The sequence below is a fragment of the Rhincodon typus genome, chromosome 24 (genome assembly GCF_021869965.1).
Source record: "Rhincodon typus isolate 14 chromosome 24, sRhiTyp1.1, whole genome shotgun sequence".
Taxonomy (NCBI): Eukaryota; Metazoa; Chordata; class Chondrichthyes; order Orectolobiformes; family Rhincodontidae; genus Rhincodon; species Rhincodon typus.
In genome coordinates this window covers 36,623,180-36,646,336 of record NC_063355.1, presented here as the reverse complement: position 1 = coordinate 36,646,336, position 23,157 = coordinate 36,623,180, and the positions used below count along the sequence as shown (strand labels likewise).

Below are 23,157 nucleotides of genomic sequence, written 5' to 3'. Positions count from 1 at the left end.
TTTTTGAGTTGGAGGTTGAATTACAGACATTGCAATGCATCATGGAGGGCAATGGTCCCTGGATTCTTTGTGCTAGGAGGTACTGACACTGTTTAGAATAAGGTTTCCAGGTTTGGTATAAATGTTCAGCAACTAGAGGGTGTGACTTGCAAGTGAAACAGACAGGGGGGTCCAGAGGACAAAAATTCGGGAGCCTCAGCTTTTGCATTTGTCCAACACCTTTGAGGTTCTTTTGGCTTGATGGTGAGGACCATAGGTGGGATGAGCTAACTGATCACAGGACCATAGTACAGTAAATCATTTAGAGTTAGGGGTAATATGGGCCAAACGCAGTCAAATGGGACTAGTTCAGTTTAGGAAACCTGGTTGGCATGGACAATTTGGGGCGAACGGCCTGTTTCTGTGCTGTGTGACTTTATGACTCTAAGTGCGTGTAGCAATACAGAATATAATGGTATTAAAGCAATACAGTGAGGCAGCTTGGCACAGTTCTCTGCAGCAAAGAATGTGAGTCCAGGCAGCTGTTGCGAGCTGGCCAGTGCCAGGGTGCAGGACATCTACAGAGGTCTGGAGAGGTGCTTGAAGTGGGTGGGGGACAATCCAGTCACCACCACCAATGTAGGTACCAACAACATAGGCTGAACAAAGAAGACATTTCTCCGGATTCAGCATGAGGAGCTATGTGCTAAAGTAAGAGGCAGAACCTTTATAGATCATATTCTATACAGTAATAGCCAAGCCACATGCAAATTGGCAGAGTGCAAATCATATTCAGGAGATGAATATGTAACTGAAGACTGGCATGAGTTCCATTTTATGGGACACTGGCACCAGTACTAGGAAAAGTGGGCTCTGTATTACTGAGACAGCCTGCACCTAAACTTTGCTGGTCATGATGTTAGTGCTGATGACATAACGAGGGAAGTGTAATGATTGAAAAGATGTTGGCCTGTTAGATCTCATTGAGTATGAGATCCCTGATTGGGGCTGTTAACCTGAGCCAATCAGGGATCCCTGGCTGACTGATATAAACAGGACTCTCAGGGATTCTCCTCACTGAAGAAACTGGCTCTGAGCTGGCTGGTCAGAGACATTGGACTGCGCATGTATAAATAAAGAGTGACTTGGTATCAGGATCCCGGTCTCCATGGAGTTATTTCAGGAAGGAGAGAAGATTTTAATCATGGGAGCAAGAGATCTAATTTGGGAAGATATGGCAAATCAAAGAATAGAGACGTGGCAAAAGAGGAAGGTATTAATACAAGAAATGATAAGCAGACCATGGAAGGAATATATAAGACAGTATTGATCTAAGACTAACTCAACAGATAAAACAAGAATTTACAAAAAGAGCAAAAGGATAAAACTGTGAAAACTCTGGACTTGAAAGTATGTAACATTTAGAGTGAAACAGAGATCCTAATTAGAAATAAATTATTATGTTCGGATAACCATTAAAGAGACATGGCTGCAGGATGATTTGGATTAGGGCTGGATTTTTGAAGGGAACAGGACACTCAAGAAGGACAGGGAACTAGATAAAGGTAGAGGAGTGGCTCTGTTAGTTACTGGTGGCAAGACCACGATAAAGAGAGATGACCTAAGTTCTGGAAGCTAGGATGTAGGGACTTTGTTGATTCCTCCCTGCTTTTCCAGCTCCTCCAATCTGTCTTACAGGTGAAATTCCCTTCGGAAGGTGCTCCACTGGTCTCACACTTTCATCTACCTTGAGGTGACATTCCCCAGAGAGACATGTGGAAGACTATCTTTGTAATTTTTTAGGATTAGTTCAGCAGTCAATGGCCTAGTTCCCTGTGAAACACTTCAAATCTTTTTTTGATATGCATAGGGTTATTAATGCAAGCTTTAAACTCACTTCGGCTGAGATGAGTGGATTTTGCTTAATATCTGCCATCTCTAACTCCACATTTTCATTTTCCTTATTGCATTGGACTCCCAGCTTAATTTATCCTCTTGGGGTGAGTAGCATTCTATTATAGAGCCTCAAATTTATCTTCGATGGCTTCATTATTGGGTCACATAGGAGGTATGATTAGTAAGTTTGCAGACGACACCAAAACTGAAGTATAGCGGACAGCGAAGAAGATTACTCAGAGTACAACCGGATCTTGATCAGATGAGCCAATGGGCCATGGAGTGGCAGATGGAGTTTAACTTAGATAAATGTGAGGTGCTGCATTTTGTAAAGACAAATCAGGGCAGGACTTATACACTTAATGGTAAGGTCCTGGGGAGTGTTGCTGAACAAAGAGACCTTGGAGTAGAGGTTTATAGATCCTTGAAAGTGGAGTCGCAGGTAGACAGGATAGCGAAGAAAGTGTTTGGTATGCTTGCCTTTATTGGTCAGTGCATTGAGTTGGGAGGTCATGGTGCCACTATACAGGGCCTTAGTTAGGCCACTTTTGGAATACTGCGTGCAATTCTATTCTCCATGCTCTCAGAAGGATGTTGTGAAACTTGAAAGGGTTCAGAAAAGATTTACAAGGATTTTGCCAGGGTTGAGCTGTAGGGAAAGGCTGAATAGGCCAGGGCTATTTTCCCTGGAACGTCAGAGGCCAAGAGGCGACTTTATAAAATCATGAGGTGCATGGATAGGGTAAATAGACAAGGTCTTTTTCCCTGGGGCGAGGGGGTCCAAAACTAAAGGGCATAGGTTTAAGGTGAGAGGGGAAGATTTAAAAGGGACCTATGGGGCAACATTTTCACACAGAGGGTGGTGCATGTATGAAATGAGCTGCCAGAAGAAGTGGTGGAGGCTGGTACAATTACAACATTTAAAAGGCACCTGGATGGGTATATGAATTGGAAGGGTTTAGAGGGATATGGACCAAATGCTGGCAAATGTGGCTACATTTATTTAGGATAACTGTTTGCATAGATGAGTTTGACCGAAGGGTCTGTTTCCATGCTGTATACCTCTATAACTTATTACTCTACGTTGAGCAATTCCCTACAGGTCTGCGAAGCTCATGATGTGGTGTCTATTTGACATTTCACATTCACTCGATGCTGTCTTGCTGTCATCATTCTATCATCATTAACCATTCATCCCCTTTAGATCTGACAATGTGAACCTATTGTAGGGTTTGTCAGAACCATTGTCCGACATCTCTCCAGCAGCCAGTTTTCTCAGCTCTCTCTGCTTCTTTCCAGTGAAAGATTTGTGTTGGAAAGATTCAGCTTCTTGCAGTTCGAGCACAGCTTTCTCCACACAGGACGTACTTCGTATTCTTTTGTCTGGTTCCCTCAACGACATTGACACCCTGTACTCTATCCTGCTGGCCCACCTGCTGAAAGGTTTCTCTTTTAGAGCTCTGGTGTTGAACATATACCATTTGTAAAAAGCATTGGCGCAGGAATCAAAATTAGACCTTCAATATTTCTCCCGTGTGGATTTTCTGCTCCTCAGTGAGGTGCAGAATACAATAGGACAAGAACTGTGAATGTTAAAGCAAGGGTTAGACTGTGGAGATTCAGTCTTTTTAAGGTAGAGATTGTTAGATCACTGATTACCATAGTTATGGGATGGGTAAAAGGGATTGAAGCGTTTGATCTGCCATGTTTGTTTGGAATGGTGGGGCAGGCTCGACGGACCGAATGGCCTAGCCCCTGTTCCTATGTCCTTAAACAGCTTGCAACACTCTTTCCCCAGCACTGATGATAGATTTGTTACATTTCTTTTATCTGTGGCTATCTTTCAATTCTGTCTCTGAGACTGAAAGAAACTTGAATTCGGTTTCTAAAGACAGTTCATCTCCTCAGGAGCGAGCAGTGAATCATTTGCAGCCATACAACCTCACCCAGTAACTCAGAGTTGCAGACTGAAGTTTTCACAGAAAAGAATTGCTATTAGTTGCAGTAGCTGGCTCTCTTGCAGCTCCCAAAATCCACACCGTTTTTAGCTGCCCACGTCTGACACTATGTTCCATGTGTAGGCTTTAAGACTTCGCTCTCCAAACTGTACATCAGAGCTCACATGACTATGGCACATCAGCATAAACTCCCACAGTGCTGCTGGCAGACAGGGCTTCAGGTTAACCAAAAACCAGCACTTTCACCACGATTGCATTCCATCAGAGTGTCGGCATAGACCTTGTACTCAAGTCTATGGAGCAAAACCCAAATCCACATCCATTCTGTGAAAGTGTCATCCAGTGAGCCACAGAAATAATTCAAAGACAGCACTAAAATCAACATCAAACTGCACTTCTGGCTGATTGGAGCTTCATTATGTCTAAAGTCCAGGATAATGAAAGAGTAAATTGAATGCTCTGGAGACAATTGTATTTGTCTCTCTGAAGTATTTAGTTTTCAGATCTTTGCTGGCAGCCAGTTGTGACACATTTGATCTTGGCAGGTCTTGGCGAGGAGAGGGAGGGAAGCATGGTGGCGTTTGGGCAGCTACGGAGGGACTTTCCTGTGAAAAATATGGGAATAGACAGGCCTGGACCCACATTCGGCACAGACAGCAGCCACTGTGGGCTCATAAATGAAGGGTCACCATACGATGGAGCACAGAGACACAGCCTCAGAATTAAAGACCCATCATTTAAGAACTAGACAGGAGGAGAAACATCTTCACTCAGAAGGTTATGAATCGTAATTCTCTGCCATAGAAGGCTTTCGACGGTCAAATATTGAGCATGTTCAAGGTGGAGAACGATCACTCTTTGATCTCTCAGGGAATCAAGGGATTTGTGCAGAGGGCGGGGGAGTGGTGTCATGCAGAAGAAGATCCAATCCATTTTGGATTGGCTTCAATGGCAGGGCAGAGTGAAGGGGCCGAATGGCCTGCTGCTGTTCCAATTTCTTACCCCTTTATATTCTTTTGGAGCCGGTTGCAATAGGAGTTCAGATCTCCAGGAGAGGCGAGGGGAAAACTGAAAGGAAAAATAATTATCTTCGGGAAATGCTCAAACGCACATGTACCAGGCTGAGAGAGTGATCTTCATCCAATTTCTTTATTTTCATCATAAAGTATCTTTTGGTTTCTGAAAAATCTGCTTTACATTGCAAAATGCAGAGAAATTAGCTGACCAGAACGAGTTAAAAACAATACTTGGAGCCTTCCAGATAAATGATCCCATCGAGTTAAATGAACGACGTCAGCTTGCAGGAGTTCTGAGCGTTTCTTCACTTGGGGATGGAGAGCTGGAAGGAGCCTTTCTGATGCCACTGTACATCTCTCAGGCGGCGGATGGACTGCATCTGGGGCTGCTGGGCACACCAATCATTCCAGTGCCTGTAATCTCCTATCTCAAACAAGTACTGGTATCCTCTGTATCCAGGGTATTGATAACCAACCCAGCTGAAATGAGGAGCAAGAAAATCATCAGAGCTCGGGCGTCAGTTACCCCTCCAAAACCCTGCCCCCTTGGCAGATCAAGTGTTGCATGACATTGATCACTTCGTTATCCCATCCTCGTAGACCCCCCTCTTCCCCTGTCAGTGTTAGAAATGCAGGTCCCTTTAATAGTCAACCAGAACACACCTAGAGTAGACTGAGAGCAAGAGATGCTCTTTGGACTTTACATTTTTGAATTTGGCTGTGGTGATGCACTGATAGTGTCCCTTCCTCTGAGCTAGGAGACCAGGGTTCAAATCCCTTGAGCAGAGTAGCAATATCTGTAACAGTTTGATTGGGAAAATATGGGGCTAAAATATACATGGATTCTGAAATTTAATTGATAGCAAAGGTGAATTTACGGTGGTTTAGTTTTAAAAGGTAGGTTCTGCATTCCCTCTCTGAGGCCACACACAGTGCACACCCTTAAAGCCTTTCGAGAGAGGTGGGCATTACAGGAGTGGAATGCATTATTTTCCCCTACAACTCCATTTTGATTCAATGCCCTCACGCCCTTCCTACCCTCCTATATCTCTGCTTTGTTGCTCTGCCTCTTGTTTACAATGCTTGAAAAATGTTAGGAGCAAATTACTGCAGGTGCTGGAATCAATTTAGTTAGTGACAGGGATGATTTGGCGATGGTTTATTTAAAAAAAAGGCCTTTGGGTCAGGCAATAGCATAGTGGTAATGTCACTGGACTAGTAATCCAGACCCCACCCCACTGGCTAATGTCTGGGGTTGTGGGTTCAAATCCCACCATAGCAAAAATTTTAACTCAATATAAGGCCATATGGCAAAAACACTATCATTTGTCATAAAAGTGCATCTGTTCATTAATCCTCTTTGGGAAGGAAATCTGCCATCCTTACCTGGTCTGACCTGCATATGAATCCAGCTCCAAATTAAGTTAACACTGAACAAAAACAAAGTTGCTGGAAAAGCTCAGAACTGAGGAAGGGTCACCGGACCCGAAACGTTAACTCTCTTTTTTCCTACACAGATGCTGCCAGACCTGCTGAGCTTTTCCAGCAACTTTGTTTTTGTTCCTGATTTACAGCATCCGCAGTTCTTTCGGTTTTTATTTAGTCACCTCTGAAATGGCCCTAGTAATCCACTTGGATCAAGGGCCAATTAAAAATAAGCAATAAATGCTGGCCCAGCTAATGATCCCACAAATGAATTTTTAATAAAAACAAGAGATAAACTCTATAATTGGGTGATTTGATGAAAGGTTATCTAAAATTATAATAAAGAAAGAGATCATTCTGCCCCTCTGACACCACTTTGGTGAAGCTCCCTCCATTGTTTTCCCCATCAGTTTTGATTTGTCAGGTATTGTCACACTGTCCTTAATGGACAGTGTTTGTAATTCTCAGTTCTGAGGAAGGGTCACCGGACCCAAAACATTAACTCTGTTTTTTCCTTCACAGATGCTGCCAGACCTGCTAAGTTTTTCCAGCAACTTCTGTTTTTGTTCCTAATTTACAGCTTCTGCAGTTCTTTCGGTTTTTATTTAGTGTTTGTAATTTGTTTGTTCAGTTCATTATTTGGGTGATTTGGTGATGGGTTCTTGGCTGTGCAGGAGTGGGGGTGGTCACAATTTTTGACTGTCTCTCTCTCTCCCTCAGCTATATCTATGCCCAGTGCACTTGGAGAGTGGGCACTTGGTGTCCAAGGACACTTTCAAGGTTCTGAGTCTGTTGGGCACCAAGGGAGCAGGAACGCATCATTTTCTCCTTTAATGATATTTTGAATATTTCCTTCATTTTAAATGTTGAATTTCCAGAGCCCACACTGTTTTGTTTCCCTTTAACTATTTCGGAAAAGGTGTTTGTACTAAACTGTGGATTTACAACAGACCCTTGAAAATCTCTGAAAGTCTTTGCTGCTTAATTCAACGTACAGTCCATTAAATACCCCCAACCTTAGAAATCTATAGCTGGTAAATAAACTGTCTGTCTAGGCCCGAAATGTCAGCCTTTCTGCTCCTATGATGCTGCTTGGCCTGCTGTGTTCATCCAGCTCTGCACCTTGTTGTCCAGCCTTAGGCAGGGTTTCACTGCTCGGTCAGAAGGTTTCAGATGTGATTTCCAGTTTCGACAAATGAGGGCAAGATCACACTCAACTGTCAGAGCCATGGAGTCCAATAATACTCATTGTTTGGATTCATTCAGGGAGAATAGCCCACAGGTGGGTAGCCACAGGTTATGAACCTGTATCCCAACCTCTGTCAAGAGAGGAGTGGGAACTGGTAAGGGAAGAAAATCACTACCCAACCCTGACTGAAAATTGCACTTGAATCCCAGAGATTGTTGGAGAAACTCAGCAGGTTTGGCAGCATCTGTGGAGAGAGGAACAGAGTTAGTGTCTCGAGTCAGATATGACACTTGTTCAGGACCGAAGAGGGCTGGGAAAAGATGTCTGATGTGCTGACATGAGATATAGCCTCAAAATAGTTGATAATGGTAGGTGTGAATAGAGGAACGTAAGTCAGCCATGATGACAGCAAACCCCATGTAAAGAAGACACTGGTAGAGGGGTTGTTGCTATCAAAGTGGAAGTCAGGGTTCGTACTCTGAAGTTCTTGAAGTCAACTGTTAACTCCTGAAGGCTGTACAATGTCAAAACAGAAAACAAGGTGCTGTTCCACTAGGGTGGCTTCACACTGCAGCCAGCCCATGATAGAAATATAAGCAAGATAACATAAAGAAATGGCAAGAGACTGGAAAGCCAGGGACATTCTTATGGACAAAGAGAGGCTTTTCAAAAAGTCACTCAGTCTGAACAAAGAACAAAGGACAAAGAAAATTACAGCACAGGAACAGGCTCTTCAGCCCTCCAAGCCTGCGCCAATTCAGATCCTCTATCTAAACCTGTCACCTATTTTCCAACGATCTGTATCCCTCTGCTCCCTGCCCATTCATGTATCTGTCTAGATACATCTTAAATGATGTTATTGTGTCTGCCTCAACCACCTCCGCTGGCAACACGTTCCAGGCACCCACCACCATCTGCGTAAAGAACTTTCCACGCAAATCTCCCTTAACCTTTTCCCCTCTCACCTTGAAATTGTGACTCCTAGTAATTGAGTCCCCCACTCTGGGAAAAAGCTTCTTGCTATCCACCCTGTCTATACCTTTCACGATTTTGTAGACCTCAATCAGGTTCCCCCTCAACCTCCGTCTTTCTAATGTAGATAATCCTAATCTACTCAACCTCTCTTCATAGCTAGCGCCCTCCATACCAGGCAACATCCTGGTGAACCTCCTCTGCACCCTCTCCAAAGCATTCACATCCTTTTGATAATGTGGCGACAGGAACTGTATGCAGTATTCCAAATGTGGTCGAACCAAAGTCCTATACAACTGTAACATGACCTGCCAACTCTTGTACTCAGTACCCCGTCCGATGAATGAAAGCATGCCGTATGCCTTCTTGACCACTCTATTGACCTGTGTTGCCACTTTCAGGGTACAATGGACCTAAACACCCAGACTCTCTGTGCATCAATTTTCCCCAGGGCTTTTCCATTTACCATATAGTTCGCTCTTGAATTGGATCTTCCAAAATGCATCAGCTCGCATTTGCCTGGATTGAACTCCATCTGCCATTTCTCCGCCCAACTCTCCAATCTATCTATATTCTGCTGCATTCTCCGAGAGTCCCCTTCACTACCTGCTTTAGGTCTGTCCCATGTAGCGATGACTGCATTGTGACAATTGCTCCACTTGCTGGTTTTTTTCAGCAGCACCAGGGCTTTTTCCTTATCTCCTTGAAACTCAGGCTCACAACCGTATGCAAGCAGAGCCACAAATGGTCTTCGCTCTGTTTGCAGTGTCTCTTCACGGGAGCGCCTCAGGGTGTGGTACACAAGGATAACCTGCCTACCATCTCCATGGTGTGTGCCCTCATTGAAAGAATTGCCCATGGGTTTGTGGTGGAGATACTCACGTGCCACTGGGAACCCTCACACTGCCCACACGGTCACAGAATCCATACGCCCACAGGCTAGGGACATCATCCTCAGTGATCTCCATCTTATTTCCCTGGAATTCCGCAAGTTCAAACAAGCAGATTTTGTGCTCCTGGTCATCCTGAGAGCAATGAAAGAAATTGTGAGCAATGTATTTTTGATTTTACATTGACCTTCCTTTTCCATGATGGATAATTCATTACATGCTGTGTTGCATAACAGTAATCTCACCTCTGAAGGTTTTTTTTATTAAACTGCGAAAGAATAATCAAGGCCCAAAGTTCAGAGTAGGGAGATTGAGATGGTTATTATGTTACAACAGTTTAATATCATTCCTTTATTTTTCCAGTTTATATTAAGAAGGACTTTAATGTTAACTATTACCTTATTTCTTTATTTTTCTACATGTTTTATGAAGGCAATGCTTAACTTTTTTAACTTTGTTTCATTTACTCCTTTGTACCTAAGTGTTTTGCATGTGGATATCTTTGTACCTAAGATGGCACCATGTGTGGTAGCATTATACATTTTTGACTATACTGCTGTACTTGAGTACACGTGACAATAAAATCTAAATCAAAATCTAGATTGTGTTACAAAGGGAAAGCTGGGAAGTAAGGAATGCTAAAGTCTTGATGCCCTTGAAAAATATGAGACATTGCACTGACTCTTGATTTCAAGACCGTGTGGATGCAAGGATGGAAAATAAAGACTTGCATTTATGTAGCACTTGTTGTTGGAGCTGCATGTATCCAGGCAATGGCACATATTCCATCACACTCCTGACTTGTGCCTTGTCGATGGTGGACAGGCTTTGGGGAGTCAGAGGGTGACCTACTCACTGCAGTATTCCTCGCATCTGATCTGCTCTTGTGGCTAAAGGATTTATACGATGGTCCAGTTCAGTTTCTGAAGGATAGTAATCCCCAGAATGTTGATAGTGGAGGATTCAGATGGGAATTAAATTGAAAGTCATGGAACATCACACAGAGTTGATAAAAGCGAAATGCTGTGGATGCTGGAAATCTGAAACCAACACAGGGAGTGCTGGAGATTCTCAACAGGCCTGGCAGCGTAAGTGTAGAGAGAGAAACAGTTAATGTTTCAAGTCTGGTGTGACACCTCTTCTTGGTTTCTGAAAAGGAGGCATACCGGACTCGAAACATTACCTCTGTTTCTCTCTCCACAGATGCTGCCAGACCTGTTGAGCTTCTCCAGCACTCCCTCTGTTTGATAGAGAGTGAGTAAGAGGTGACTGAAGTGAAAATGTATTTTACGTTTGATTGATGGGGTTGCTCTGGTGTAACATAAGTCACCAGGTATTTAACAGCTCCATCTGAGCAAGTTACCATGCAGACTGGTCGGAAGGACATGAAGCGATCACTCCTGTAGCTGTTGGACCAGGAATCCCAGCGTGGATACTCTCCTTTCTCCAGGACGAACATCTCTCCACGTAAATTAGATTGCTCAAAGGCAACCCAGCTATGGGGACAGAACACAATTAACATCAGCTCAAAGACAGAGGGAGGGTTTTTCTGAGAAGCAGCGGTTTGTTCATTGATAATGTTGCCTGAATTCTTTTCCCAGCTGGCTTGTAGCGAAGTGATAGATGACGGTGGCAGAGGCACAGTGGGCATGGAGTTACCGCTGTGGTCTTCCAGAGTCCCTTCATTAGGGAGCTCTGCACCAACAGGGATGCAATCCCTCGTTGTGATTTTGCCCCAGGGCGACCAATTCATGGCCAGACATCAGGCTTACCATCCAAGTAGGGATTGCAGACTCGAAGATGGAGGGTGAGCCAGAGCTTAATTACTAAGTCAGCAGGGGCTCACAACAAGTGACTGAGGGACTGGGAGCTTCAAGATGGAAAGAACCACCCTCCAAGAATCTCTCTAAGTTTTTTTTTTAAAAATGGCTCTTCCACTCAGGCTGCAAACTGAGCTGGGGTGTGATTGTTGGTGGGTGTGTATGCAGGCCAATTTTTTTTTGGGGGGTTGGTTTGGGAACTCTCTACAGAGCAGCCCTCACCTCCTGCCACCCACAAGCAGGTAAGGAGGGTCTTGGGACCCAGCTGTTCTGCCACCTACAGGCCATCTCCAGCGGCTGCCTGCAGGATTGGACCATTGGCCTGCTGGAAGCCCCACTCACGCTGTGGACAGGCCATTCATTAGTTTAATAGATGATCCACTGTGTTCAGGTGGGGTAGGTCTGTCATCGCCACTCGTCCCCTCCAATCCTGGCTCTAGAAAGTTGCCCCAGGTCAGGGTGGAGGTGATGAACCACCATGCGTTCGCTGGTAATGTTCCATCTTCAACCCGCCTGCCATTCCCAGCCTCGGTCAAACACCCACATTTTCATCTGTTTCCCATGTTGTGTTGATGAGGATACACAGAATCAAAGTGGAGTACAGTATAAAAGGGGGCCATCCAGCCCATTGAGTCGGTGGTGGCTCTTGTGAAAGTGCAACACAGTTGGGCCCAGCCTGCTCTCTTCCCCATGTCTGTGCGTGTCCCACAGGAGACACAGACTGCAATCTTGAGGGAACAAATTGCCCCGAGCCTCTGTGAGTTAGACATCTCCGAGATATTAAGACGTTTCTTTCGGGGAAGTACCTGGTTTCTACTGACACCTGACATAGACAGCGATTAAGGGATTGAATGTCTATTATCACGGTTTTAAATTACTTATTACACTGTCTCACACAAACACACTCTCACACAGACCCTCTCTCTCACACACTCTCTCTCACACACATATACTCTCTTGCACTCACACACTGTCTCTCAAGCACACACACACTCTCTCTCTCAAGCGCACACACGCACACACGCACACACACACACACACACACACACACACACACACACACAAATCGATGGGGTGAATTATTTCATGCAAGATGTTTGTTTATTTGCAGATATATTCTATTTTGTTCAAAAAATGCACAATTTGTAGTCACAGTCAGTCAGTGTAACATCTTATAAATTCCAGCTTTTGGAATAAAAACCAGCCTGATTTCAGATTAAAACTCGGAGACGGATTCTGAACAAACCCCCACACCTACAATTCAATGTCTGAGCTGAGGTGTCATATTTTGTATATTCCCATGGCTCTGCCTGAGTGTCACGACAGCACAGCACTGACATTGTCTTTATAAACACTTTACACACCGTCTAACCCTCTTGGTCACCGGCAGAGACTTATTATCTGACACTCCACTCATACCAGTTGTGTGATCTTTTGATCTCTCTGCCTATGAACTCTGTGTTTGTGTGCCCTGCTCTCTCACTGCGCCTGACGAAGGGGCTGCGCTCTGAAAGCTTGAGTGATTCCAAATAAACCTATTGGACTATAACCTGGTGTCATGTGATTTCTGACTTTGCCCACCCTGAGGAACTGCATATTGAGGCTGCAAAGTGAAATTCCAAAGCACTCCATTAAGCTATGAGGAGAGATGAGAGAGACCTGTTTTCTCTAGAATTTGGAAGGTTAAGGGGCCATCTGATCAAAGTCTTCAAATATTAACAGGAAATGACAGGGTAGATAAAGAGAAACTATTTCCTTTGGTTGGAGATTCCAGAACTAGGGGGCATAGTCTGAGAATTAGGGCCAGACTGTTCAAGAGGGATGTTAGGAAGCATTTCTACACACCAAGGGTGGTAAATGTTTGGGAACTTTCTTCCACAAATGGATGCAATGGATGCTGGATCAGTTGTTAATTTAAATCTGAGGTTAATTTGTTTAGCAAAAGGTATGAAGAAATATGTGCCAAAGGCAAGTATTTGAGTTAGGCCACAGATCAGCCATGATCTCATTGAATGATGGTACAGGCTCGAGGGGCTGAATAGCCAACTCCTGTTCCTATGTTCCTATTTCATCCCTTCACCGACCTAGATTTTAATAAGAGTCTAGAGGAAGCCTGTACCTGGCTGTTTGGAGTTGGGTGAAACACCTATTAAAGACACACTGCTTGGCCATGAGTCGATTCCTGTCTCCTTTGCTCACTGCCCTAACAGCATTTGAGTTCATTCGCGGGTAACTTACGGTCCACACTCCACACGGACGCTGCCCACTCTATCGAAGTTGTGATCGCACAGGTTCATGCACTCGGTGGAAAATTCCATGAATCTGCCCTGGAAATTCTCCTGCTCATAGACGTAGATCTGCAGCAAAGGAAGAAAAGCAGTCAGACAACAAGAAACAAATTAATCCATGCTTCTGAGGCTGACCTTGGTTTTTTTCATCAGTGCTTCTCGAGGCCTCTGTCTTTTCAAATAACCTGGTGGAGGCTTTTGGGATGAAACTATTGGCAAAGTACTGTCCTTTTATTGGTTACAACAGTGAACGTGTAAAATGAGAATATGTGGTTGACTTTAGGGAGCTTTTTAGGGGCACATGTACAAAGAATACAAAGAACAGTGGAGCATAAGACCAGGCTCTTTGGCCCACCAACACTGTGTTGACACACAATGCATTTCCAAACTAAAAACATTTTGCCTCTGCTTGGTTTATATCCCTCAATTCCCTGCCTTTTCACACATCTGTCAAGAAATGGCCAATTTTAACACCAGGCTCATTGGCTTGAGATTGTGGGTTCAAATCCAGTCAGATTGACCAGTTGACATGGACAACACAGTGTAGAGCTGGAGGAGCACAGAAACGGCCAAGAACGGTCCTGACCCAAGACATCAACTTTCCTGTCCCTCTGATGCTGCCTGGCATGCTGTGTTCCTCCAGCTCCATACTGTGTTATCTCTGACTCCAGCATTGGCAGTCCTTGCTATCTCAGACTGGCCAGTTGAAAGCTCTCCACTGGTTCCTGAATTTGGATCAAACTCAATGCAGCAACCAAGGGCCATGTGCATATAGTTGCCTGTAATTCAGCACTGACATGAGCACCTCACATCGAGCTATGTGGTAGAGAAAGTGGCCTCTCAACTTGGTTAGTAATGGAGCGAGCTTTGCTGTAGGTGATGCTGCATATGAGCTGGGGATCAATGCTTGTTGCTGACACAGGGTAGGTGTTGGGGGCGGGGTGGGGAAGATTTTCGTGTTTAGCTGCAGGGAGTTCCAAAAAGAGAGCACTCGGCAAGGCCAGTCAGTCTTCCTACAATTCCGATGGTCATCGGAATTGTTAAAGAGAGGGTAGGGGTGAGCTGAGAACCCACTCATCTCCAAGTGACTTGCTATTAAGCTCATTGAAGAGCTTGTTAACAGGCTGGAGAGGAACAGAATCAAATGTTCAATGTTCGCAACAGGAAGATGACATGTTAGTGTGGAACTGTCAACATAAACTGAAGTCATTATTCATCGTGCCTGCTGCAGAAAATATCTAGTGTTAATAAAAACACAAAAAAAGGTCTATGGCACAGTGAACGAGGCTTCAGCCCATCAAATCTGCACTCAAAAACAAGCACCTAACTGTTCCAATCGAATAGTCAAACTGCAGTGTTCATGGAGTGGTACATAGTTGCCATCACTTGAGCAAAGTGGCCTGAGAGCTCAAGCCGGAAGCTGATGGGCACTTGTGGAAATGTCTCCAATAGGAACTGGGTGAAGGCCATTTTACCTATTGTGCCTGCTCCACCATTCAACCCGATAGTGTGGCTGATGTTGCGTGGATTTGTAGTGGACCTGAGGCTGCCGACTCTCTCCTTTTCAGCCTGCAACCATAGCTCCCGGGCAAGGGAAGGCTCGGAAATGGCTGCCCTTTGCTTTTGAAGAATCACCCTCCATCATGAGGGCCACTAATTGGGCACCAAACTCAACACTGGGCCAATTAGGAGAGGTGGAGGCCTGATGATGGCGTCATCGGATTCGTATTCCATAGGCCGCAAGCTGTTATTCTGGGGGCATGGGTTCAAGTCCCATCAGGGCAGATGTTTCAAATTCAATTTTAAAAATCTGGAATAAAAAGCTAACTTAATGTCGTAAGGAAAACCCCCATCTGGTTCACTAATGCCCGTTTAGTGAAGGAAATCTGCATTCCTTACCTGGTATGGCCTACACGTGACTCCAGACCCACAGCAATGTGGCTGACTCTTAACTGCCCTATAAATGGCCCTACCAAGCTATTCAGATCAAGGGGAAATTAGAGATAGATAATAAATGCTGGCCTGGCCAGCAGCACCCAGATGGAGGAAATTAGGGCTTCTCCTTTTGAAAATCGAATGGTGTCAGTGATGCTGATCTGCTGGGGGTTCGAGGCCCATATGGAATTGATTCAGCTGTAACCCCCAACATGAACATCCGGCCCTGGCCCCCGCTTCAAGTGAGAAGATGTTCCATTTTTGCAGAGCCAACATTCCCTCATTACGATGAGCATGACATTCAGCTAAAATAAGATCTCTGCCAGCCTGGAAACTGAGCAGGATCAGGGGATCCATCTGGGAAACACCATAGAAGCCTAAAGGCAATTCATAGTCATAGTGTCATACAGCATGGAAACAGACCCTTCAATCCACACTGACCATGTTCCCAAACTAAACTAGTCCCACCTGCCTGCGTTTGGCCCACATTCCTCCAAAATCTTTCCTATTCATGTATTTATCCAAAATATCCAATTTTTTTTTTCTGAAGAAGGGTCTAGGCCCGAAACGTCAGCTTTCCTGCTCCTCTGATGCTGCTTGGCCTGCTGTGTTCATCCAGCTCTACACCTTGTTATCTCACTTATCCAAAATGTCTCTTTTAAGTGTTGTAACCGTACCTACATCCACCACTTCTTCTGGCAGTTCATTCCACATACTAACCACTCTCTGTGTAAAAGAGTTGCCCTCAAGTCCTTCTTAAATCTTTCTCCTCTCACCTTAAAAACATGCCCCCTAGTTTTGAAATTCCCCTCCCCAGGGAAAAGAACCTTTACTATTCACCTTATCTCTGCAGGTAGCACGGTGGCTCAGTGGTTAGCACTGCTGCCTCATGGTGCTAGGAACCTGGTTTGATTCTAGCTTCGGGTGACTGTCTGTGTGGAGTTTGCACATTCTCCCTGTGTCCTCGTGGGTTTTCTCGGATGCTCCGGTTTCCTCCTATAGTCCAAAGATGTGCAGATTAGGTGGATTGGCCATGCTAAATTGTCTCATTGTGTCCAGGGATATGTGGGCTAGGTGGATTAGCCATGGGAAATACAGGGATAGGTCTGGGTGGGATACTTATTGGAGGGTCAGTGCTGACTCAATGGGCCAAATGGCCTGCTTCCAAACCGTAGGGATTCTATGCCCCTCATGATCTTATAAACCTCTATAAGGTCACCCCTCAACCTCCTATGCTCCAGTGAGAAAAGTGTCAGCCCATCCAGCCTCTCCTTATAACTCAAACCTTCCATTCGCAGCAACATCCTGGTAAATCTTTTTTAAGCTCTCTCTTGCTTAATAATATCCTTCCTATAGCAGGGTGACCAGAACTGTACACAGTGCTCCAGAAAAGTCCTCACCAATGTCCTGTACAACCTAAACATGACATCCCAACTTCTATACTCAGAGGTCTGAGCAATGAAGGCAAGCATGCTAAGTGCCTTCTTAACCACCCTGGCAATGTGTGATGCAAATTTCAAAGAAATATGTACGTGAACCCCTAGGTCTCTCTGTTCTACAACATTACCCAGGGGCTTACCATGTATAAGTCCTGCCCTTGTTTGTTTTACCAAAATGTGATACCTTGCATTTATCCAAACTAAACTCCATCTGCCACTCCTCAGCCCACTGACCCAATTGATCAAGATGTCTTTGTAATCTTAGATAACCTTTGCTGTCGATTATACCACCGATTTTGGTGTCATCCACAAACTTACTAACCACGTCTCCTAAATTCTCATGGAAATTGTTTGTATAAAATGACAAACAAACATGGATCCAGCACTGATCCCTGTGGAGCACCGCTGGTCACAGTCTCCAGTCCAAAAAACAATCCTCCACCATCACCCTCTGTCTCCCACCATCAAACCAATTTTGTATCCAATAGACAAGCTTTCCCTGAATCCCATGTGACCTAACCTTACTAATTCCTACCTTCACGTTGAGAATACCCTCCATCATGTTGAATGGCACTATCACTGTGCTAAACCTTGAACATATCTTTAGCTCAAGACTAGGCATCCATGAGGCACTGTGGACTATCAACAGCAGCAGAATTTTACACCAGCACAATATGCAGCCTCATGGCCCGGCATATCCCCCACTCAACCAATACCATCAAGCCGGAGGATCAATGCTAGTTCGATAGAGAGTGCAGGAGGGCATGCCAGGAACAGCACCACCTTGCTCCCAGATTTCAAACAAGGTGACTGCAGGAGACAGAGAAAACAACTTGAAAGTTTAGGGCCATTTAGGCCTAATGACACGGGATACACAATATTCCACTTCATATTATTTTGTTTGCAAGAATTCTATTGACTAGCACATTCAAAGATTTCTAGTAAATTGTAATGTTACAAGGGAGAAAACATCATTCAAAGTCAGGTCACACTACCAAGCTTCACTGTACAACGAAGCTGCAAGGTAGACAAGGTGTTACTGTTACAGATATCTGTGAGAACTATCATAGAATCCCTGCAGGGTGGAATCGGGCCATTTGGCCCATTGAATCCACACGAACTTGCCGAAGAGCATGCCACCCATACACACCCTCTACGGTATCCTTATAACCCTGTATTTCCCATTGTAAATCCATCTACCCTACACATCCCTGAACACTACGGGCAATTTAGCATGGCCAATCCACCTAGCCTGCACATCTTTGTGACTGTGGGAGGAAACCGGAGCACCCGGAGGAAACCCACGCAGAACGTGCAAACGCCACACAGACGGTTGCCCAGGGGATGGAATTGGACCCAGGTCCCTGGCGCTGTGAGGCAGCAGTGCTAACACCTGAGCCACCGCGCTGCCCACATCAGTGCTGCTCCCTCCTCCCACTATATAGAACAAGGAAATCAGGCCAGACCCCAAAGTAACAGGACACTCACAGCTGAGGCATTCCAAAAATACTCATCACCAATAGTGACAAAGCAAATGTTTCACATTTCCATCCTCAGATTGTTATTAGTTTTTTTTCCCCCATTTTATTCTTTAATGGGATGAGCATGTCACCAGCTAGGCAGCATTTATTGTCCACCCCTAATTGCCCAGAGGGCAGTTAAGAGTCAACCACATTGCTGTGGGCCTGGAGTCACATGTAGGCTAGACCAGATGGGTTTTTCCCCCGACAATCAGCAATGGTCATTATTAGATTCTTAATTCCAGACATTTTAATGAATTCAAATTCCACCATCTGCCATGGCAGGATTAGAACCTGGGTCCCCAGAATGTTATTTGGGTCTCTGGATTAACAGTCCAGGGATAATACCACTTGGCCATTGCCTCCCATTGCTGCGATGAGGAAGGTTCCTGTGTGGTTAAGAACAGCACCAACAATTCAGAAATTCCAAAAAGAGGGAACATATTAGTAAGTACTGAGGAAATTTGGTGGGGTTTTTTGTGGAAAAGCGGATAACTTGAAGGTGCTTTGATTGAACATTTTTAGGATTCTGAAAGAGTTTCTGTCAGTTGGTTGAGAAAAGTTGATCAATGTGAGAAAGATATAAATACCAGAAGGCATTGGTTAAGATGGTAACACTAACGAGACTGTAAAAAGAGATTATTGCAGACTCTTTTCTGGCTGCAGGCTAATGCACTTGTGAAACACATTAATACAGAAATCAATTTAAATGCATTCAGTAGATAATTATATCTATGAATGGTGATAAAATGTGATTCAGGAAGATGGTAACAAAGAATTAAATTGGATTAAAGAGGAGTGAGTGTTGTTGAGCCCAGTGAGGTTAACTTTCTTTCAGTTCCTATTGCCTGTTGCATTTGACCAGGTTGGGGAGTTAATTCATCAGTTGCTGCACTTACCTTGAAGTTGCCCACTCCAGGTTCTCTGGTCTTCAAGCTCTTGGAGCCAGGAGGAGGGGCAGTACCAGTGGGTGCAGTGCCTTTTTCCTGAGCGGTGCTCTTTGTAGTCTGAGACATTCTGGATGGTCAGGTATGATATGGAGTTGATAACAAGGGAGGGAAGGGATGCCCGTTCCAAGTCCCAATACAGTAAAAGCACACACTGAATTAAAACAGTGAGTAAATACCTTCATATCTGAAACAGGCGACACATCAATTCACAGAACAAATGACTTCAAACTGAGCTGAGCAAATTTGGAAACTTCATTTCCAATCAGCAAACTAGTTGTCCTATTTGTCATCAGAAACGCAGATCCTTGGATAAACATATTCCGTTTTGTATATATAAGCAATATTCTGCTCAAACTATTTGTAGTTAAACATATCTCACACTTTTCCTGTTCTGTGTGCTCGGGCCTTCTCATCTCTGTTTCCCCCAGTCAGCATTTCATAACTTGCTCCCTCACAATGCATAACATCTGAATATGTAAAAATGTAACTGCTTTTTGTATTTCTTTACAAACCATTGCTCTATGAAATCCAGAGCTAATGTAATGGAAATATATCCAATTCATCTCCATCAATCTTGTGCTGTACTAAAGAAATTGTTCTTCACTAAACTTCTCAAAATAAAACACCATTGATCCAACATATTTTTTAATATCTGGTCTATACTTCTCCTAATTGACTTGTCCCTTCAGGCTTCCTCCATTAATGATGCTCCTTCTATTTTGATTTTCCACTTACATTCTCTCCTTGTCTCTTACCCTCCCTTTCTCATTTTCTATTTCTTTTTCTCTCTTACCTGTGGATCAGGTGCTCACTGCCAGAACGTGATGTCTAACTGATAATGAGGGCTGAATTTATATGCTGGCAAGTACAGCTCTCAAACGAATGCAGACAACAGATTTGACAGCTCATCAGAGTTTGCTGCCCAAACTTAGTGGTCATCACATATTCCAGCAAATTGTTTTCCCAGGCATTCAGGTGGAATAAGCCCAATTCACTATGAGCTGAAGCAAGCACATTGCTCGGTTCAAAAGTGATTTACATGTTCCCTGACACGACACAAAATATGAAAATGACTGACAAATGAATTTTGTTCATCAAATAGCAATATTGATGATTGGAAACAACACACATTGACATATATCACTCTCTAACCTATACAGTGCCAGACATGTCTCAGTGAACAATGTTCTCACCTCGGCCTCAGATAATTGTGGATTGAAATCCCACTCCAGAGACATTACTCCAGAATAAAATGTGGCACTCGAGTGCACTGCTGAGGGAGTGCTGCACTGTCAGCGACAGCAACTTTCAGATCTGACTTTTAACTAAGATCATGTTTACCCTCACAAATGGACGTAAAAGATCCCATGGACCCATGAAGAAAAGCAATAGAATCTCAGACTCATCCAGTACAGAAGAGGCTATTTGGCCCATCCAGTCTGTACACTATATTTACACTAGGCCCACTTTCCTTCACTTAGACCATTTCCTTGAATGTTATGACCCTTCGAGTGCTCATCCATGTACTTTGTAAAGGTTGTGAGGTTTTCCACCTCAACTACCCTCCAGAGCAGCACATCCTAGACCCACACCACCTCCGGGTCAAAGTATTTTACTCAAATCCCCTCAAAACCTCCTGCCTTTCACTTGAAAATTATGCCCCCTTATTATTGACCCTTCAACTAAAAGGAATATTTATTGTTCAGTTAACATCTCCAAAATTGATAATCTGATCACTATTGCATGACTATTAATGTCAATTTGAGCTTACTGCGGGCAAATTGGCTGCCATGTTTCCAACAGGACAACAGTGACCACACTCCAGCAGTTCTCAATTATCTGCGAGGTATTTTAGCACATCTTGAGGTTGTAAAAAAGCTATATGAGTGCAAGTCTTCCTTTTCTACACTATAATATTTTAAAATTTGGAAATATATTGAAGGGCAGAGATGCTGTTTGGGTCATCATGTACAGTGTAATATGTATTGATTAGAATGAGGTCAGTCAGGTGGACCTCATAGAATATGAGATTCCTGACTGGGGATTTTAACCTAGTCCAATCAGGGAGCCCTGGCTGATAGATATAAACAAGAGTGTCAGAGGTTCTGTTCACCCCAGGAGCCAGCTCTATGCTAGCTGGGTCAGTTTCATGTGCTATGCACGTGCATATAAAAGGTGACAGGATACTGGACTTCATACAGTTATTTTAGTGGTTATGAAAGAAAAATATGCCCTTGAAGAGATTGGCTCGCAACAGTCCTCTTTGAGTTGAGGTAAGCATTTCTGGCATCTTGCTGTTATTTGGGAAGCTTTACTTGTTCAATCCTGCCATCGAAGACTGGGACCAGTATGTGAAAAGAATGTGTTTTTTTTTTCTGGACAAATAACATTGATGCAGATGAAAAGCAAGGAGTAATTTTCCTGAAAGCTTGAGGACCAGCAGCTTTTTTGGTTATTAGGATCCTAGCATTTCCTCAGGCACCAGATACTAAAACCTTTCAAGAGTTATGAATTTAGCTAAGGAATATTAGGACTCCAAGCCTCCTCTAATTTTGAGATGCTATCGTTTTAACTCAACAGTTCGAGAGCCTGGGGAATCCAGGTCGGGTTTCTTGGTGAAGTTAAGATGATTGGCAGAGACAGGTGATTTTGGTTTAATCCTGAGCGAGCTGCTGAGAGACCATTTGGTATGTGGAGTTAATGATGTGATCATGTAAAAGCGCATACTAGCTGAAGCTCAACTGGCCTTCAAACAGGCACTACAACTGGCTTTATCGTTGGAAAATGCAGCAAGTGGATCTTATGAGTTGCAGGGTATTCCGATGGAAGTGGACACTCTCACCAATCTGACTGAGCTTGGGGGAACACCACTTGAGTGAAGGTAATTGTATAGCCTCACTCAGGACATTATCCTGAACAGAGAGATTCTAGGTCAGCCCACAGCAAAATCCTAAAACAAAGCCAAGCCTTGGCCAAATGGTTAAAATTTTCTCGAGGATCCAGCCAGGCAGGCCATTGTAGTTCTTGCTGCTATGTGGACTAGAGGCAGCTAAAGAGACCCAGTAGGCTGGAATTGAGTAAAAGAACTCATAGGACGGTATCCAGGAGAGTGCACACCCTGAAAAGTCCACCTACAGATGGCTTGGTACAGTTGAAATGCTTGGCAGCATCCAGATCAGAAACAATCAAACTAAACATCTGGTTAAATGGTCACCCGTTTCTAAAAGGAGGTTGATACCGGCACGGCTGTTATCAGTGATTATAGAAGCAGTCTTTACCAAAATTCGCTTTGGACTCCAACCCTTAAATTGGTGTAAGACCTTGGCTAGAGTGAGAACCTATACCAGGGAACCTTCACAGATTAAGGGTATAGCTTCATTACCAGTCTCTGACGAGAAGAAGCTGGTTCAGTTACCATTAATTGTAGTAAAAGGCTCGGGCCCAAGCTTGATGGGGCGAAATTGATTGAGAAAGATTCACCTTGATTGGCTCAACGTTTTTGGAATAGAAAATGGCTGCCTGAATGAAGTCTTAATTAAATACCCGGAAGTTTTTCAGGAAATTCTGGGAACATCAAAGGGGCCAAGGCTACCTTGCATGTTGACCAAGAAGAAATTTCACAATTCAGCAAGGCCTACCCAGTGCCATTTGTCTTACGTGCTAAAGTAGAGGCAGAAATCAGGAGGCTGGAAAGTGAAGGAATCATCAAACTAGTCCAGTTTGTGAAATGGGCAGCACCATTCATACCGATTGTGAAGCCCGGCGTGTCATGTTCGCTTGTGTGGGGATTTCAAACAAACGGTAAATCACTTTTAGCAGGTGGATAAATACCCAATCTCTCACATCAAGGATTTCTGCACAAAACTGGTGGGAGGGCTGT

The 23,157-nt window shown here is 44.1% G+C and overlaps 1 protein-coding gene across 1 annotated transcript; it reads right to left on the bottom strand.

Moving 5' to 3' along the window:
* Positions 1–5,141: 5,141 nt before the first annotated feature.
* Positions 5,142–19,343, bottom strand: crybb1 (crystallin, beta B1). Its single transcript, XM_020512392.2, has 5 exons — positions 19,227–19,343; positions 13,384–13,502; positions 10,689–10,821; positions 9,318–9,460; positions 5,142–5,329 (listed from the first exon to the last, which is right to left on the bottom strand). The coding sequence occupies exons 1-5, from the start codon at positions 19,341–19,343 to the stop codon at positions 5,155–5,157; spliced, it is 687 nt and encodes a 228-aa protein (XP_020367981.1). The 3' UTR covers positions 5,142–5,154.
* Between the last annotated feature and the right edge of the window lie 3,814 nt (positions 19,344–23,157).